Here is a 21297-nt window from a genome sequence, read left to right as displayed (position 1 = left end):
ACAGTACACCCTACCTTACCTACAGAGGTATATTACTATAAGACATACAGTACACCCCGCCTTACCTAAACAGGCATATTACTATAAGACATACAGTACACCCTGCCTTACCTACAGATGTATATTACTATAAGACATACAGTACACCCTTCCTTACCTACAGAGGTATATTACTATAAGACATACAGTACACCCTGCCTTACCTACAGACGTATATTACTATAAGACATACAGTACACCCTGCCTTACCTACAGACGTATATTACTATGAGACAGTCAGTACACCCTGCCTTACATACACAGACATATTACTTTGAGACAGTCAGTACACCCTGCCTTACATACACAGACATATTACTATGAGACAGTCAGTACACCCTGCCTTACATACACAGACATATTACTATGAGACAGTCAGTACACCCTACCTTACCTAAACAGACATATTACTATGAGACAGTCAGTACACCCTGCCTTACCTAAACAGACATATTACTATGAGACAGTCAGTACACCCTGCCTTAAGTACACAGACATATTACTATGAGACAGTCAGTACACCCTGCCTTACCTACACAGACATATTACTATGAGACAGTCAGTACACCCTGCCTTACATACACAGACATATTACTATGAGACAGTCAGTACACCCTGCCTTACCTAAACAGACATATTACTATGAGACAGTCAGTACACCCTACCTTACCTAAACAGACATATTACTATGAGACAGTCAGTACACCCTGCCTTACCTAAACAGACATATTACTATGAGACAGTCAGTACACCCTGCCTTAAGTACACAGACATATTACTATGAGACAGTCAGTACACCCTGCCTTACCTACACAGACATATTACTATGAGACAGTCAGTACACCCTGCCTTACATACACAGACATATTACTATGAGACAGTCAATACACCCTGCCTTACATACACAGACATATTACTATGAGACAGTCAGTACACCCTGCCTTAACTACAGAGGTATATTACTATAAGACATACAGTACACCCTGCCTTACATACACAGACATATTACTATGAGACAGTCAGTACACCCAACCTTACCTACAGAGGTATATTACTATAAGACATACAGTACAACCTGCCTTACATACACAGACATATTACTATGAGACAGTCAGTACACCCTACCTTACCTACAGAGGTATATTACTATAAGACATACAGTACACCCTGCCTTACCTACAGAGGTATATTACTATAAGACATACAGTACACCCTACCTTACCTACAGAGATATATTACTATAAGACATACAGTACACCCTACCTTACCTACAGAGGTATATTACTATAAGACATACAGTACACCCTGCCTTACCTACAGAGATATATTACTATAAGACATAGAGTACACCCTACCTTACCTACAGAGGTATATTACTATAAGACATACAGTACACCCTACCTTACCTACAGAGGTATATTACTATAAGACATACAGTACACCCCGCCTTACCTAAACAGGCATATTACTATAAGACATACACTACACCCTGCCTTACCTACAGATGTATATTACTATAAGACATACAGTACACCCTGCCTTACCTACAGAGGTATATTACTATAAGACATACAGTACACCCTACCTTACCTAAACAGGCATATTACTATTAGACATACAGTACACCCTACCTTACCTGCAGAGGTATATTACTATAAGACATACAGTACACCCTGCCTTACCTACAGAGGTATATTACTATAAGACATACAGTACACCCTTCCTTACCTACAGAGGTATATTACTATAAGACATACAGTACACCCTGCCTTACCTACAGAGGTATATTACTATAAGTCATACAGTACACCCTGCCTTACCTACAGAGGTATATTACTATAAGACATACAGTACACCCTACCTTACCTACAGAGGTATATTACTATAAGACATACAGTACACCCTACCTTACCTACAGAGGTATATTACTATAAGACATACAGTACACCCCGCCTTACCTACAGAGGTATATTACTATAAGACATACAGTACACCCTGCCTTACCTACAGACGTATATTACTATAAGACATACAGTACACCCTGCCTTACCTACAGACGTATATTACTATAAGACATACAGTACACTCTACCTTACCTACAGAGGTATATTACTATAAGACATGCAGAACACCCTACTTACCTAAACAGGTATATTACTATAAGACATACAGTACACCCTGCCTTACCTACAGAGGTATATTACTATAAGACATACAGTACACCCTACCCTTACCTACAGAGGTATATTACTATAAGACATACAGTACACCCTACCCTTACCTACAGAGGTATATTACTATAAGACATACAGTACACCCTACCTTACCTACAGAGGTATATTACTATAAGACATACAGTACACCCTACCGTACCTACAGAGGTATATTACTATAAGACATACAGTACACCCTGCCTTACCTACAGAGGTATATTACTATAAGACATACAGTACACCCTGCCTTACCTACAGAGGTATATTACTATAAGACATACAGTACACCCTGCCTTACCTACAGAGGTATATTACTATAAGACATACAGTACACCCTACCTTACCTACAGAGGTATATTACTATAAGACATACAGTACACCCCGCCTTACCTACAGAGGTATATTACTATAAGACATACAGTACACCCTGCCTTACCTACAGACGTATATTACTATAAGACATACAGTACACCCTGCCTTACCTACAGACGTATATTACTATAAGACATACAGTACACTCTACCTTACCTACAGAGGTATATTACTATAAGACATGCAGAACACCCTACTTACCTAAACAGGTATATTACTATAAGACATACAGTACACCCTACCTTACCTACAGAGGTATATTACTATAAGACATACAGTACACCCTGCCTTACCTACAGATGTATATTACTATAAGACATACAGTACACCCTGCCTTACCTACAGAGGTATATTACTATAAGACATACAGTACACCCTACCTTACCTAAACAGGCATATTACTATTAGACATACAGTACACCCTACCTTACCTGCAGAGGTATATTACTATAAGACATACAGTACACCCTGCCTTACCTACAGAGGTATATTACTATAAGACATACAGTACACCCTTCCTTACCTACAGAGGTATATTACTATAAGACATACAGTACACCCTGCCTTACCTACAGAGGTATATTACTATAAGACATACAGTACACCCTGCCTTACCTACAGAGGTATATTACTATAAGACATACAGTACACCCTACCTTACCTACAGAGGTATATTACTATAAGACATACAGTACACCCTACCTTACCTACAGAGGTATATTACTATAAGACATACAGTACACCCCGCCTTACCTACAGAGGTATATTACTATAAGACATACAGTACACCCTGCCTTACCTACAGACGTATATTACTATAAGACATACAGTACACCCTGCCTTACCTACAGACGTATATTACTATAAGACATACAGTACACTCTACCTTACCTACAGAGGTATATTACTATAAGACATGCAGAACACCCTACTTACCTAAACAGGTATATTACTATAAGACATACAGTACACCCTACCTTACCTACAGAGGTATATTACTATAAGACATACAGTACACCCTACCCTTACCTACAGAGGTATATTACTATAAGACATACAGTACACCCTACCCTTACCTACAGAGGTATATTACTATAAGACATACAGTACACCCTACCTTACCTACAGAGGTATATTACTATAAGACATACAGTACACCCTACCGTACCTACAGAGGTATATTACTATAAGACATACAGTACACCCTGCCTTACCTACAGAGGTATATTACTATAAGACATACAGTACACCCTGCCTTACCTACAGAGGTATATTACTATAAGACATACAGTACACCCTACCTTACCTACAGAGGTATATTACTATAAGACATACAGTACACCCTACCTTACCTACAGAGGTATATTACTATAAGACATACAGTACACCCCGCCTTACCTACAGAGGTATATTACTATAAGACATACAGTACACCCTGCCTTACCTACAGACGTATATTACTATAAGACATACAGTACACCCTGCCTTACCTACAGACGTATATTACTATAAGACATACAGTACACTCTACCTTACCTACAGAGGTATATTACTATAAGACATGCAGAACACCCTACTTACCTAAACAGGTATATTACTATAAGACATACAGTACACCCTACCTTACCTACAGAGGTATATTACTATAAGACATACAGTACACCCTACCCTTACCTACAGAGGTATATTACTATAAGACATACAGTACACCCTACCTTACCTACAGAGGTATATTACTATAAGACATACAGTACACCCTACCGTACCTACAGAGGTATATTACTATAAGACATACAGTACACCCTGCCTTACCTACAGAGGTATATTACTATAAGACATACAGTACACCCCGCCTTACCTACAGAGGTATATTACTATAAGACATACAGTACACCCTACCTTACCTACAGAGGTATATTACTATAAGACATGCAGTACACCCTACCTTACCTACAGAGGTATATTACTATAAGACATACAGTACACCCCGCCTTACCTAAACAGGCATATTACTATAAGACATACAGTACACCCTGCCTTACCTACAGAGGTATATTACTATAAGACATACAGTACACCCTGCCTTACCTACAGAGGTATATTACTATAAGACATACAGTACACCCTGCCTTACCTACAGAGATATATTACTATAAGACATAGAGTACACCCTACCTTACCCACAGAGGTATATTACTATAAGACATACAGTACACCCTACCTTACCTACAGAGGTATATTACTATAAGACATACAGTACACCCCGCCTTACCTAAACAGGCATATTACTATAAGACATACAGTACACCCTGCCTTACCTACAGATGTATATTACTATAAGACATACAGTACACCCTTCCTTACCTACAGAGGTATATTACTATAAGACATACAGTACACCCTCCCTTACCTAAACAGGCATATTACTATTAGACATACAGTACACCCTCCCTTACCTGCAGAGGTATATTACTATAAGACATACAGTAGACCCTGCCTTACCTACAGAGGTATATTACTATAAGACATACAGTACACCCTTCCTTACCTACAGAGGTATATTACTATAAGACATACAGTACACCCTGCCTTACCTACAGAGGTATATTACTATAAGACATACAGTACACCCTACCTTACCTACAGAGGTATATTACTATAAGACATACAGTACACCCTACCTTACCTACAGAGGTATATTACTATAAGACATACAGTACACCCCGCCTTACCTACAGAGGTATATTACTATAAGACATACAGTACACCCTGCCTTACCTACAGACGTATATTACTATAAGACATACAGTACACCCTGCCTTACCTACAGACGTATATTACTATAAGACATACAGTACACCCTACCTTACCTACAGAGGTATATTACTATAAGACATACAGTACACTCTACCTTACCTACAGAGGTATATTACTATAAGACATGCAGTACACCCTACCCTTACCTACAGAGGTATATTACTATAAGACATACAGTACACCCTACCTTACCTACAGAGGTATATTACTATAAGACATACAGTACACTCTACCTTACCTACAGAGGTATATTACTATAAGACATGCAGTACACCCTACCTTACCTACAGAGGTATATTACTATAAGACATACAGTACACCCTACCCTTACCTACAGAGGTATATTACTATAAGACATACAGTACACCCTACCTTACCTACAGAGGTATATTACTATAAGACATACAGTACACCCTACCTTACCTACAGAGGTATATTACTATAAGACATACAGTACACCCTTCCCTTACCTACAGAGGTATATTACTATAAGACATACAGTACACCCTACCTTACCTACAGAGGTATATTACTATAAGACATACAGTACACCCTACCTTACCTACAGAGGTATATTAGTATAAGACATACAGTACACCCTACCCTTACCTACAGAGGTATATTACTATAAGACATACAGTACACCCTACCTTACCTACAGAGGTATATTACTATAAGACATACAGTACACCCTACCTTACCTACAGAGGTATATTACTATAAGACATACAGTACACCCCGCCTTACGTACAGAGGTATATTACTATAAGACATACAGTACACCCTGCATTACCTACAGAGATATATTACTATAAGACATGCAGTACACCCTACCTTACCTACAGAGGTATATTACTATAAGACATGCAGTACACCCTACCTTACCTACAGAGGTATATTACTATAAGACATACAGTACACCCTGCCTTACCTACAGACGTATATTACTATAAGACATACAGTACACCCTACCTTACCTACAGAGGTATATTACTATAAGACATACAGTACACCCTACCTTACCTACAGAGGTATATTACTATAAGACATGCAGTACACCCTACCTTACCTACAGAGGTATATTACTATAAGACATGCAGTACACCCTACCTTACCTACAGAGGTATATTACTATAAGACATGCACAATATGTTAGGCTTTCCAAGAACACATTTGCCCACAAACATTAACTACAAACAGCACAGAACAAATTGTAATATACAGTACCATTGGGTTTAGAAAACCATGGTGTGTAGATAAGCGACAGTAGATAGAAAATAGACAGAGAGAGACTCACGGACGATGCACTGGTTGCCCCCGGTCAGAGTCTTCCATCCTGGACAGCAGTAGGCGTTGAAACGAGAGCCACACACATTGGGCCTGCGGAAGAGGAGAGACAAAAACACAGAATCACTGGTTAAACACTTTCTGGAGCCCACACACACACCTCATTCTACAACCATGGTCCTGCCTGGCGACCCCCTGCCTTCAGTGCTCATTTTTGTTCCAACCCAGCACTAACACAACTGATTTAATTAAAGCTTGAAGATGTAGTGGATTAGTGGATCTCAATGACACAGTATATAGTCATGGGATCAATGTTATTGTGAACAAGGCAACAGTAAACATCTCATCCCCCACGAAAATCAGGTCAGTGCTGTCTGAGATATCACGTGACGAACGTACGGAGACAGATACACAGTCCCCTTCCCGATTTCAGAGTTTGGCTGTTGTGTAATAGGAAGAAAGGTTTCACTCAGCATAAAAGGCTTTCAGACTGTGCCTGTTGCAACCACAGACTGTTTAGTACATCATGGGTTGCAACACGCCATTCCTGGCCTACACCTGGTGAATGTAATGCCAGTGGGGAAACAGCACAACACAGTGGCCTGGACGCTGAACTGCAGCACCTGATCCTTCACTGTGAGAGTTTATAGAGGGTTCTGATTCATTAACTCACAATAAACACACTTCAAACAACCATAGCTAGTGAGCCCTGGAGATTAGGCATGTATCTATCTATGCCAGTATCAGCTGTCTACAGTCATGATATACACACAAATGCACGCACACACACGCTCACACACACACACACACACACACACACACACACACACACACACACACACACACACACACACACACACACACACACACACACACACACACACACACACACACACACCCGACATGCACACACACACACCACCTCTCAAGCAGTGACCCACTGTGTACAGCTGCTGATGTGCTTTAAAAAACAGGGTGTGGTGTTTAGGACTAGAGAAAATATTAAACTGCTTCTCTCTCTCCATCCCTCCCTCCTTCTCTCTCCCCTCCCTCTCTCTCTTTCTCTCTTTCTCTCCCTCCATCTCTCTCCCCTCCCTCTCTCCATCCCTCCCTCCTTCTCTCTCCCCTCCCTCTCTCTCTTTCGCTCTTTCTCTCCCTCCATCTCTCTCCCCTCCCTCTCTCCATCCCTCCCTCCTTCTCTCTCCCCTCCCTCTCTCTCTTTCTCTCTTTCTCTCCCTCCATCTCTCTCCCCTCCCTCTCTCCATCCCTCCCTCCTTCTCTCTCCCCTCCCTCTCTCTCTTTCGCTCTTTCTCTCCCTCCATCTCTCTCCCCTCCCTCTCTCCATCCCTCCCTCCCTCCTTCTCTCTCCCCTCCCTCTCTCTCTTTCTCTCTTTCTCTCTCTCTCTCCCCTCCCTCCCTCTCTCTCTTTCTCTCTTTCTCTCCCTCTCTCCCTCCATCTCTCTCCCCTCCCTCTCTCCATCCCTCCCTCTCTCTCTCTCTCTCTCTCCCATCTCTCTCTCTCTCCCTCCATCTCTCTCCCCTCCCTCTCTCCCTCCCTCCCTCTCCCTCTCCCTCTCTCTCTCTCTCTCTCTCCCTCTCTTTTCTGTCTCTCAGTCCAGCAGGCATTCCGACAGCCCCACACCACCAATGGGCTCCTTTGTTTGGATATAATTTATTGTTGCAGCCGACAGGAATGTGATTTTCTTGCCAGTACTTAATTACTAAACTCTCATCCTAACTTCCCATCACAAAGAATCCCACCTGTTGGGGTCCAGCGACAGGATTCTCAACAAATTAACAAAAGGAAAATGTTAAACTCTCCTGTGACCTTGTCTTCAGTAATGACCACTGACTAGTAGACCACAGCAGTAGGCCTATAGTTAATGACCTGACTAGTAGACCACAGCAGTAGGCCTATATTTAATGACCTGACTAGTAGACCACAGCAGTAGGCCTATAGTTAATGACCTGACTAGTAGACCACAGCAGTAGGCCTACAGAGGTAGTAATGACCTGACTAACAGACCACAGCAGTAGGCCTACAGAGGTAGTAATGACCTGACTAGTAGACCACAGCAGTAGGTCTATAGTTAATGACCTGACTAGTAGACCACAGCAGTAGGCCTATAGTTAATGACCTGACTAGTAGACCACAGCAGTAGGCCTATAGTTAATGACCTGACTAGTAGACCACAGCAGTAGGCCTATAGTTAATGACCTGACTAGTAGACCACAGCAGTAGGCCTATAGTTAATGACCTGACTAGTAGACCACAGCAGTAGGCCTATAGTTAATGACCTGACTAGTAGACCACAGCAGTAGGACTATAGAGGTAGTAATGACCTGACTAACAGACCACAGCAGTAGGCCTACAGAGGTAGTAATGACCTGACTAGTAGACCACAGCAGTAGGCCTACAGAGGTAGTAATGACCTGACTAACAGACCACAGCAGTAGGCCTACAGAGGTAGTAATGACCTGACTAGTAGACCACAGCAGTAGGCCTACAGAGGTAGTAATGACCTGACTAACAGACCACAGCAGTAGGCCTACAGAGGTAGTAATGACCTGACTAGTAGACCACAGCAGTAGGCCTACAGAGGTAGTAATGACCTGACTAGTAGACCACAGCAGTAGGCCTACAGAGGTAGTAATGACCTGAGTAGTAGACCACAGCAGTAGGCCTACAGAGGTAGTAATGCCCTGACTAGTAGACCACAGCAGTAGGCCTACAGAGGAAGTAATGACCTGACTAGTAGACCACAGCAGTAGACTTACAGAGGTAGTAATGACCTGATTAGTAGACCACAGCAGTAGACCTACAGAGGTAGTAATGACCACTGACTAGTAGACCACAGCAGTAGGCCTACAGAGGTAGTAATGACCTGACTAGTAGACCACAGCAGTAGACCTACAGAGGTAGTAATGACCTGACTAGAAGACCACAGCAGTAGACCTACAGAGGTAGTAATGACCTGACTAGTAGACCACAGCAGTAGGCCTACAGAGGTAGTAATGACCTGACTAGTAGACCACAGCAGTAGGCCTACAGAGGTAGTAATGACCTGACTAGTAGACCACAGCAGTAGGTCCTACAGAGGTAGTAACGACCACTGACTAGTAGACCACAGCAGTAGACCTACAGAGGTAGTAATGACCTGACTAGAAGACCACAGCAGTAGACCTACAGAGGTAGTAATGACCTGACTAGTAGACCACAGCAGTAGGCCTACAGAGGTAGTAATGACCTGACTAGTAGACCACAGCAGTAGGCCTACAGAGGTAGTAACGACCACTGACTAGTAGACCACAGCAGTAGACCTACAGAGGTAGTAATAACCTGACTAGAAGACCACAGCAGTAGACCTACAGAGGTAGTAATGACCTGACTAGTAGACCACAGCAGTAGGCCTACAGAGGTAGTAATGACCTGACTAGTAGACCACAGCAGTAGGACTACAGAGGTAATAATGACCTGACTAGTAGACCACAGCAGTAGGCCTACAGAGGTAATAATGACCTGATTAGTAGACTACAGCAGTAGGCCCACAGAGGTAGTAATGACCTGACTAGTAGACCACAGCAGTAGACCTACAGAGGTAGTAATGACCTGACTAGTAGACCACAGCAGTAGACCCACAGAGGTAATAATGATCTGATTAGTAGACCACAGCAGTAGGCCTACAGAGGTAGTAATGACCTGACTAGTAGACCACAGCAGTAGACCTACAGAGGTAGTAATGACCTGACTAGTAGACCACAGCAGTAGACCTACAGAGGTAGTAATGACCTGATTAGTAGACCACAGCAGTAGACCTACTGAGGTAGTAATGGCCTGACTAGTAGACCACAGCAGTAGGCCTACAGAGGTAGTAATGGCCTGACTAGTAGACCACAGCAGTAGGCCTACAGAGGTAGTAATGACCTGACTAGTAGACCACAGCAGTAGACCTACAGAGGTAGTAATGACCTGACTAACAGACCACAGCAGTAGGCCTACAGAGGTAGTAATGACCTGATTAGTAGACCACAGCAGTAGGCCTACAGAGGTAGTAATGAGCTGACTAGTAGACCACAGCAGTAGGCCTACAGAGGTAGTAATGACCACTGACTAGTAGACCACAGCAGTAGGCCTACAGAAGTAGTAATGACCTGACTAGTAGACCACAGCAGTAGGCCTACAGAGGTAGTAATGACCTGACTAACAGAGCAAAGCAGTAGGCCTACAGAGGTAATAATGACCTGACTAGTAGACCACAGCAGTAGGCCTACAGAGGTAGTAATGACCTGACTAGTAGACCACAGCAGTAGGCCTACAGAGGTAGTAATGACCTGATTAGTAGACCACAGCAGTAGACCTACAGAGGTAATAATGACCTGACTAGTAGACCACAGCAGTAGGCCTACAGAGGTAGTAATGACCTGATTAGTAGACCACAGCAGTAGACCTATAGTTAATGACCTGACTAGTAGACCACAGCAGTAGGCCTACAGAGGTAATAATGACCTGATTAGTAGACTACAGCAGTAGGCCTACAGAGGTAGTAATGACCACTGACTAGTAGACCACAGCAGTAGGTCTACAGAGGTAGTAATGACCTGATTAGTAGGTCACAGCAGTAGAAATACAGAGGTAGTAATGACCTGATTAGTAGGTCACAGCAGTAGGCATACAGAGGTAATAATGACCTGACTAGTAGACCACAGCAGTAGACCTACAGAGGTAGTAATGACCTGATTAGAAGACCACAGCAGTAGGCCTACAGAGGTAGTAATGACCTGACTAGTAGACCACAGCAGTAGACATACAGAGGTAATAATGATCTGACTAGTAGACCACAGCAGTAGACCTACAGAGGTAGTAATGACCTGACTAGTAGACCACAGCAGTAGGCCTACAGAGAAAGTAATGACCTGATTAGTAGACCACAGCAGGCACGGGTAGCGCAGGCCCGCGTAGGCCACGAGGTAGTAATGACCTGACTAGTAGACCACAGCAGTAGACCTACAGAGGTAGTAATGGCCTGACTAGTAGACCACAGCAGTAGGCCTATAGTTAATGGCCTGACTAGTAGACCACAGCAGTAGGCCTACAGAGGTAGTAATGACCTGACTAGTAGACCACAGCAGTAGGCCTACAGAGGTAGTAATGACCTGATTAGTAGACCACAGCAGTAGGCCTATAGTTAATGACCTGACTAGTAGACCACAGCAGTTGGCCTACAGAGGTAGTAATGACCTGACTAACAGACCACAGCAGTAGACCTACAGAGGTAGTAATGACCTGACTAGTAGACCACAGCAGTAGGCTATAGTTAATGACCTGACTAGTAGACCACAGCAGTTGGCCTACAGAGGTAGTAATGACCTGACTAACAGACCACAGCAGTAGGCCTACAGAGGTAGTAATGACCTGACTAGTAGACCACAGCAGTAGACCTACAGAGGTAGTAATGACCTGACTAGTAGACCACAGCAGTTGGCCTACAGAGGTAATAATGATCTGACTCGTAGACCACAGCAGTAGACCTACAGAGGTAGTAATGACCTGACTAGTAGACCACAGCAGTAGGCCTACAGAGGTAGTAATGACCTGATTAGTAGACCACAGCAGTAGGCCTACAGAGGTAGTAATGTCCTGATTAGTAGACCACAGCAGTAGACCTACAGAGGTAGTAATGACCTGACTAGTAGACCACAGCAGTAGGCCTACAGAGGTAGTAATGATCTGACTAGTAGACCACAGCAGTAAACCTACAGAGGTAGTAATGACCTGACTAGTAGACCACAGCAGTTGGCCTACAGAGGTAGTAATGACCTGACTAACAGACCACAGCAGTAGGCCTACAGAGGTAGTAATGACCTGACTAGTAGACCACAGCAGTAGGACCTATAGTTAATGACCTGACTAGTAGACCACAGCAGTTGGCCTACAGAGGTAGTAATGACCTGACTAACAGACCACAGCAGTAGGCCTACAGAGGTAGTAATGACCTGACTAGTAGACCACAGCAGTTGGCCTACAGAGGTAATAATGATCTGACTAGTAGACCACAGCAGTAGACCTACAGAGGTAGTAATGACCTGACTAGTAGACCACAGCAGTAGGCCTACAGAGGTAGTAATGACCTGATTAGTAGACCACAGCAGTAGGCCTACAGAGGTAGTAATGACCTGACTAGTAGACCACAGCAGTAGACCTACAGAGGTAGTAATGACCTGACTAGTAGACCACAGCAAGGTAGTAATGACCTGACTAGTAGACCACAGCAGTAAACCTACAGAGGTAGTAATGACCTGACTAGTAGACCACAGCAGTTGGCCTACAGAGGTAGTAATGACCTGACTAACAGACCACAGCAGTAGGCCTACAGAGGTAGTAATGACCTGACTAGTAGACCACAGCAGTTGGCCTACAGAGGTAATAATGATCTGACTAGTAGACCACAGCAGTAGACCTACAGAGGTAGTAATGACCTGACTAGTAGACCACAGCAGTAGGCCTACAGAGGTAGTAATGACCTGATTAGTAGACCACAGCAGTAGACCTACAGAGGTAGTAATGACCTGACTAGTAGACCACAGCAGTAGGCCTACAGAGGTAGTAATGACCTGACTAGTAGACCACAGCAGTAGACCTACAGAGGTAGTAATGACCTGACTAACAGACCACAGCAGTAGACCTACAGAGGTAGTAATGACCTGACTAGTAGACCACAGCAGTAGACCTACAGAGGTAGTAATGACCTGACTAGTAGACCACAGCAGTAGGCCTACAGAGGTAGTAATGACCTGACTAACAGACCACAGCAGTAGACCTACAGAGGTAGTAATGACCTGACTAGTAGACCACAGCAGTAGACCTACAGAGGTAGTAATGACCTGACTAGTAGACCACAGCAGTAGACCTACAGAGGTAGTAATGACCTGATTAGTAGACCACAGCAGTAGGCCTACAGAGGTAATAATGACCTGATTAGTAGGTCACAGCAGTAGGTCTACAGTTAATGACCTGATTAGTAGGTCACAGCAGTAGGCCTACAGTTAATGACCTGATTAGTAGACCACAGCAGTAGGCCTACAGTTAATGACCTGATTAGTAGACCACAGCAGTAGGTCTACAGAGGTAATAATGACCTGATTAGTAGGTCACAGCAGTAGGCCTATAGTTAATGACCTGATTAGTAGATCACAGCAGTAGACCTACAGTTAATGACCTGATTAGTAGACCACAGCAGTAGGCCTACAGAGGAGTAGGCTGGTATGGCAGGTTGCTATAACAGACAATACAATAAGCATAACAATACCTTTCCTAAAGTCTCAGATTCTTATTGAACATGCATTAGTGAGGGAGAATGAGGACAACATGCATGACACTGTGACAGGTTAACTAACTACAGAAGACATATGTTTAAAAACGTATGGACTATAATGATGTAGTAATGACAGACAATTAGTAACAACTTCATTAGACTATGCCTACAAGGTGTAAATTAAGGTAAGGTGCTGGTGACTGTCTCATAAGGGATAAGTGATAATAGATAGAGTCATTGCCTACCCTTTGAGGACGTCTGTCCCTCCTCCCCTCCGCTTGGCCCGGCTGGCTCTGGGTTGGGTCGGAGTCTGCCTGACCGGCTCGCTGTCTACAGTTAATAACGGCAAAGACACCAGCTCTCCTTCGGTAAGTCTAGCTTCTCCTCCGGTTCCCCCAGCCTGCCCAGCCTGCTCAGCCTCAGCCCCGCCAGGCTCCGTCCACAGCGACAGGACCGCCACCAGACCCACCGCGAGCCTCACCAGCCGCCCCCGACACATTGCTACAGGCCTGGTGATCTTCTCACGAGTTCACAATAACTCCACTTTTTGGTAAAAAAAAAAACGGTTGTCTTTTCGGTTTCTCCTAAATCCAACCGGGGCTCAGGGAAATAGTCCCGAGTCAAGCTGCAAAAAAAAGATCAGATTGTTTTTCAGAAACAAGCAGAGAAATGTGCAGCGCAGAAGATGCTGCAATTTGGAAAGAAATAACTGGGCTATGATCGTTTTCTATAGACACTACGACTGTCTGCACGGAATGCATCTCTGCCAGATGTTGAGGTTACAGACGAACTATCTAACAATCATTTGTATAAATAATACAAATAGTCCAATAAGAACATAAGTGGTACTTCAAGTTTGTTTTAATTAAAATCAAAAAGCATTGTGCAATTGCGCAGGAGAAAATGCCTACCTTCTCTCCACAGCTGGAGACAGTCGTCAAAGCAGACCAGGCGCAGTACCCCACGTACTTGCTGTTCCAGAATAAACGACTTCAAGAAAAGGAGAAGAATAATGGAAATTCAAATTGTCAATAGTCTAGCATTGTGTTTTTTCTTTATTAATCCAACACATCCGATATGATCAGGATGTCTTGATTCTGTATGGCGTGATCAGAGGCGTTGAGACATTCTACAGTATATGTGGAGAGAGGCGTTGAGACATTCTACAGTAGCCGTGGAGAAGATAAGTCTTCTACCCTCTCCTTCTCTCCTGCTCTCTTTCTCTCACTGTCTCTCACACAGCCAAACTCACTCACTCCCCATCCCTGCCCTCCTCAACTTTCCCCAAAAGGTTTTTGTCCTCTCGCGATACATACATTCCAGTCAAACTAGGGTCCACTACTGTTACAGTTACAAACACACAGTTCATGTTATAGCGCCATAGCAAAAGAAAAACGACAGAGGGTGAGACATTTCATACAGCATTAGGACTTAGATGTTTGTTAGAATAATGTAAAGAGTAAAGACACCTACTTTGTTTTCAGCAGGTAAGATAGGCCCATGATATTTATAGCACAGTGTAACCAGGACAAGCCAAATCTCACCACACATACCTTACATTTTGCATAATTACCATTTATGTTACATAGTCTGTCCACAAGCTTTACACAGTGTAAATGTAATGACAATATTGAGTAAAAACACAGAAGACAGTTTTTACAAACAGTGTGGAGGTGGAAGATGGTCATGTAAGGACACCTGTTGTGTCTTAGAGCAGGTTGAAAACCATTTGGAACTGATTGGAATCGTTTGGAACTGATTGGAATCGTTTGGAACTGATTGGAACCGTTTGGAACTGTTCAGAATGAACAGGACCTTTTGGAATGTGTTCTGAGACTCCACCACTCAGAGGTGATATCACTATGCTCTTTAATTAAACATCTCAACAACCCAGCCCACACGTCTCTTTCCCTCTCTCTCTCTGTCCCTCTCTCTCTCTCTGTCCCTCTCTCTCTCTCTGTCCCTCTCTCTCTCTCTGTCCCTCTCTCTCTCTCTGTCCCTCTCTCTCTCCTTCTCTGGAACGAAGTGTATCAGGGAAGGTCAGAGCCTTGTGTGTGTGTGTGTGTGTGTGTGTGTGTGTGTGTGTGTGTGTGTGTGTGTGTGTGTGTGTGTGTGTGTGTGTGTGTGTGTGTGTGTGTGTGTGTGTGTGTGTGTGTGTGTGTGTGTGTGTGTGTGTGTGTGTTTGTGTGTGTGTGTGTGTGTGTGTGCCCGTGCGTGCTTGCGAGCGTCTGTGTTCTGGAGGAGAGAGGGATGCTGATCCAGTCTCTGGTGGTTGTGGCATTAAAACTAATCATACACAGACTCAGTGTTCTGGAGATGTTGGGAAATTAGACCAGAGAGCAGAGCATGCCAGGGACACCACTTCCTCCTGTAATCTATCCCTCCCTCTCTCCTTCACTCCCTCTCTTCCACCGTCACTCCCTCTCTCCCTCCCTCCCACTCTCCCGCTCTTGATCCCAACCTCCCTACCACCATCCCTTGTTCCCTCTGTCCCTTGTTCCCAGATGCCCTCTATCTATCCCTTCCTCCAAACTCTCCCTCCTTCCCATATGCCCTCTATCTATCCCTTCCTCCAAACTCTCCCTCCTTCCCATAGGCCCTCTATCTATCCTTTCCTCCAAACTCTCCCTCCTTCCCATAGGCCCTCTATCTATCCTTTCCTCCAAACTCTCCCTCCTTCCCATAGGCCCTCTATCTATCCTTTCCTCCAAACTCTCCCTCCTTCCCATAGGCCCTCTATCTATCCTTTCCTCCAAACTCTCCCTCCTTCCCATAGGCCCTCTATCTATCTTTCTAGAGGAGAGTGGCCCATGCTACGTTTCTAAACATGGGAATGGGTTGTTATGAAAGTGTGTAAGAGAGAACCACAGCCGGGTGGAGTTGGAGGTGGAGTTGGAGTAGAGGGCTCATTCAGGCAGCAGAGTAGAGATCTCCTGTAGTGTATCTGAGTGAGGGGTTGTGGTGGGTGGGGGAGCAGGGGAAGTGGTATGAGGGGACGAGAAAAGAGGAGCCATGGAGAGCTGCTCTCAGATGAAGAGAACAGCTGGTGAGCACACAGGTCTGCCATAGAGCACACACACACCACCCATCTCTCACCCTGTCCAGACACTGTAATCCTACCATCTCTCACCCAGTCCAGTCACTGTAATCCTACCATCTCTCACCCAGTCCAGGCACTGTAATCCTACCATCTCTCACCCTGTCCAGGCACTGTAATCCTACCATCTCTCACCCAGTCCAGGCACTGTAATCCTACCATCTCTCACCCTGTCCAGACACTGTAATCCTACCATCTCTCACCCAGTCCAGTCACTGTAATCCTACCATCTCTCACCCAGTCCAGGCACTGTAATCCTACCATCTCTCACCCTGTCCAGACACTGTAATCCTACCATCTCTCACCCAGTCCAGTCACTGTAATCCTACCATCTCTCACCCTGTCCAGGCACTGTAATCCTACCATCTCTCACCCAGTCCAGGCACTGTAATCCTACCATCTCTCACCCAGTCCAGGCACTGTAATCCTACCATCTCTCACCCAGTCCAGGCACTGTAATCCTACCATCTCTCACCCAGTCCAGGCACTGTAATCCTACCATCTCTCACCCAGTCCAGGCACTGTAATCCTACCATCTCTCACCCAGTCCAGTCACAGTAATCCTACCATCTCTCACCCTGTCCAGTCACTGTAATCCTACCATCTCTCACCCAGTCCAGGCACTGTAATCCTACCATCTCTCACCCAGTCCAGGCACTGTAATCCTACCATCTCTCACCCAGTCCAGTCACTGTAATCCTACCATCTCTCACCCAGTCCAGGCACTGTAATCCTACCATCTCTCACCCAGTCCAGGCACTGTAATCCTACCATCTCTCACCCAGTCCAGACACTGTAATCCTACCATCTCTCACCCAGTCCAGGCACTGTAATCCTACCATCTCTCACCCAGTCCAGGCACTGTAATCCTACCATCTCTCACCCAGTCCAGGCACTGTAATCCTACCATCTCTCACCCAGTCCAGTCACAGTAATCCTACCATCTCTCACCCTGTCCAGTCACTGTAATCCTACCATCTCTCACCCAGTCCAGGCACTGTAATCCTACCATCTCTCACCCAGTCCAGGCACTGTAATCCTACCATCTCTCACCCAGTCCAGTCACTGTAATCCTACCATCTCTCACCCAGTCCAGGCACTGTAATCCTACCATCTCTCACCCAGTCCAGGCACTGTAATCCTACCATCTCTCACCCAGTCCAGACACTGTAATCCTACCATCTCTCACCCAGTCCAGGCACTGTAATCCTACCATCTCTCACCCACTCCAGGCACTGTAATCATACCATCTCTCACCCAGTCCAGGCACTGTAATCCTACCATCTCTCACCCAGTCCAGGCACTGTAATCCTACCATCTCTCACCCAGTCCAGGCACTGTAATCCTACCATCTCTCACCCAGTGCAGTCACTGTAATCCTACCATCTCTCACCCAGTCCAGGCACTGTAATCCTACCATCTCTCACCCTGTCCAGGCACTGTAATCCTACCATCTCTCACCCAGTCCAGGCACTGTAATCCTACCATCTCTCACCCTGTCCAGACACTGTAATCCTACCATCTCTCACCCAGTCCAGTCACTGTAATCCTACCATCTCTCACCCAGTCCAGGCACTGTAATCCTACCATCTCTCACCCTGTCCAGACACTGTAATCCTACCATCTCTCACCCAGTCCAGTCACTGTAATCCTACCATCTCTCACCCTGTCCAGGCACTGTAATCCTACCATCTCTCACCCAGTCCAGGCACTGTAATCCTACCATCTCTCACCCAGTCCAGGCACTGTAATCCTACCATCTCTCACCCAGTCCAGGCACTGTAATCCTACCATCTCTCACCCAGTCCAGGCACTGTAATCCTACCATCTCTCACCCAGTCCAGGCACTGTAATCCTACCATCTCTCACCCAGTCCAGTCACAGTAATCCTACCATCTCTCACCCTGTCCAGTCACTGTAATCCTACCATCTCTCACCCAGTCCAGGCACTGTAATCCTACCATCTCTCACCCAGTCCAGGCACTGTAATCCTACCATCTCTCACCCAGTCCAGTCACTGTAATCCTACCATCTCTCACCCAGTCCAGGCACTGTAATCCTACCATCTCTCACCCAGTCCAGGCACTGTAATCCTACCATCTCTCACCCAGTCCAGGCACTGTAAACCTACCATCTCTCACCCAGTCCAGGCACTGTAATGCTACCATCTCTCACCCAGTCCAGGCACTGTAATCCTACCATCTCTCACCCAGTCCAGGCACTGTAATCCTACCATCTCTCACCCAGTCCAGGCACTGTAATCCTACCATCTCTCACCCAGTCCAGGCACTGTAATCCTACCATCTCTCACCCAGTCCAGGCACTGTAATCCTACCCACCACTCGGCCCAGCCTCTGCTTATTAGCTCAGTATAGTTCAGACAGGCCTTCCATCACAAGGAGAAGAGACAATAGGTTTCACTCCAGAAAGTTGTCCTCTCCCCTTCACGACGCTGAGACGAGACGAGCAACAGCACCACCTAGTTTCTGCCAGTGTTGCTTTTACATACAGTCTAAACATTTAGCTATGATCTCAAATCGATCATTATTAATATGTGGCAATAGTGTGTCAAAAGTTTGTTTTCATCATCTGGTGAGGACTACAGTAGAGTGAACAACAACAACATGGAGGCAGCATATTCCTGGAATAAAACACAGCCCTGGACTCTAATTTCTTACGGGAACCCCAACGATTATCATCCTGCAGTGTAATGTAGTGTGTGTCCTACATCATTAGTGCAGCTCTGAGCTCTCGGCCAACACACAGCCATCTGTACTGAATGACTGCAAAGGATATGAATACAAAAGTGACATCTTTCATAAACACATACAGACTTCAGTGGGTCAATGAGTTATTTACTTGGTTACAGTCAGGTTCCCCAACTCACCCTCCGACACTAACTAACCTCTCTCTCTCTCTCTGTCTCTCTCTCTCTCTCTCTCTCTCTCTCACACACACACACACACACACACACACACACACACACTAGGGAGTGATCAGTATTTATGCTCCAGACAGAAGTCGCTTCAGTTAGGCATTCTCACACTGTGTGTTGTCTTTGGCAGTACTGGCCTCGCTTCATTTCTTTATGTCTTCTGCTGCAGAGCCAGAGAGAGACAATATTAATGTGAAATATGTCTAAAAAATGAGACGAAGCAGAGATGGTTCTATTCCCTGTACAATCCAGATGATTGTAAATTGTTCAGAGTTCAGAGTTTATTCTGTTGTCATGAGAAAAATAATGGAATTCTGAATACTTTCCTCCATTCTTATAGTTTGGCCTCAACCTTGTAGTGTGTGTGTGTTTTTGTGTGTGTGATCTGACCATCTTAGGCGTGGAAAACGTCCTCTCTGACTTTACCCCAGTGACACACCAAAAATATCCGCTACACACAGACACACACACACACACACACACACACACTAAATACTTTATTTGAATTCACCAATCAAATTTACAAAAAAATTATCCAAACATTTCAAAGGTCCCTGTATGCATGGCAGTCCAGGTCTCCTTCACCAAACAGCTAGGCTGCCCACGACAGCTGAAACAGAGCGGTACCTAGCCAACTGGTCTCCTTCTCCAAACAGATAGGCTGCCCACGACAGCTGAAACAGAGCGTTACCTAGCCAACTGGTCTCCTTCTCCAAACAGATAGGCTGCCCACGACAGCTGAAACAGAGCGGTACCTAGCCAACTGGTCTCCTTCTCCAAACAGATAGGCTGCCCACGACAGCTGAAACAGAGCGTTACCTAGCCAACTGGTCTCCTTCTCCAAACAGATAGGCTGCCCACGACAGCTGAAACAGAGCGTTACCTAGCCAACTGGTCTCCTTCTCCAAACAGATAGGCTGCCCACGACAGCTGAAACAGAGCGTTACCTAGCCAACTGGTCTCCTTCTCCAAACAGATAGGCTGCCCACGACAGCTGAAACAGAGCGGTACCTAGCCAACTGGTCTCCTTCATCAAACAGATAGGCTGCCCACGACAGCTGAAACAGAGCGGTACCTAGCCAACTGCTCTCCTTCTCCAAACAGATAGGCTGCCTACGACAGCTGAAACAGAGCGTTACCTAGCCAACTGGTCTCCTTCTCCAAACAGCTAGGCTGCCTACGACAGCTGAAACAGAGCGTTACCTAGCCAACTGGTCTCCTTCT

General features: G+C 45.0%; 1 protein-coding gene across 6 annotated transcripts in view; it reads right to left on the bottom strand.

The window, feature by feature from the left end:
- Nucleotides 1–15293, bottom strand: part of LOC106593245 (fibrillin-1) — a 169848-nt gene extending 154555 nt beyond the window's left edge. For 3 of the 6 annotated variants that reach the window (XR_014382842.1, XR_014382844.1, XR_014382843.1), the window contains exons 1-3: nt 14953–15283; nt 14287–14666; nt 6739–6821 (exon numbers count right to left, since the gene is read on the bottom strand). Coding sequence is in view for 3 of the 6 variants with exons in the window: in XM_082969630.1 (XP_082825756.1) it covers nt 6739–6821; nt 14287–14540 (337 nt within the window). In the remaining 3 variants the exon portion in view is untranslated. Of the gene's footprint in view, nt 1–6738; nt 6822–14286; nt 14667–14952 lie in introns of all 6 variants that reach the window. The other 3 variants (XM_082969630.1, XM_082969628.1, XM_082969631.1) reach the window with 3 other exon arrangements.
- Between the last annotated feature and the right edge of the window lie 6004 nt (nt 15294–21297).

This window comes from Salmo salar, chromosome 26 (genome assembly GCF_965601325.2).
Source record: "Salmo salar chromosome 26, fSalSal1, whole genome shotgun sequence".
Taxonomy (NCBI): domain Eukaryota; kingdom Metazoa; phylum Chordata; class Actinopteri; order Salmoniformes; family Salmonidae; genus Salmo; species Salmo salar.
The sequence above is the reverse complement of the archived record's forward strand: the minus strand, read 5'-3'. Positions and strand labels throughout refer to the sequence as shown.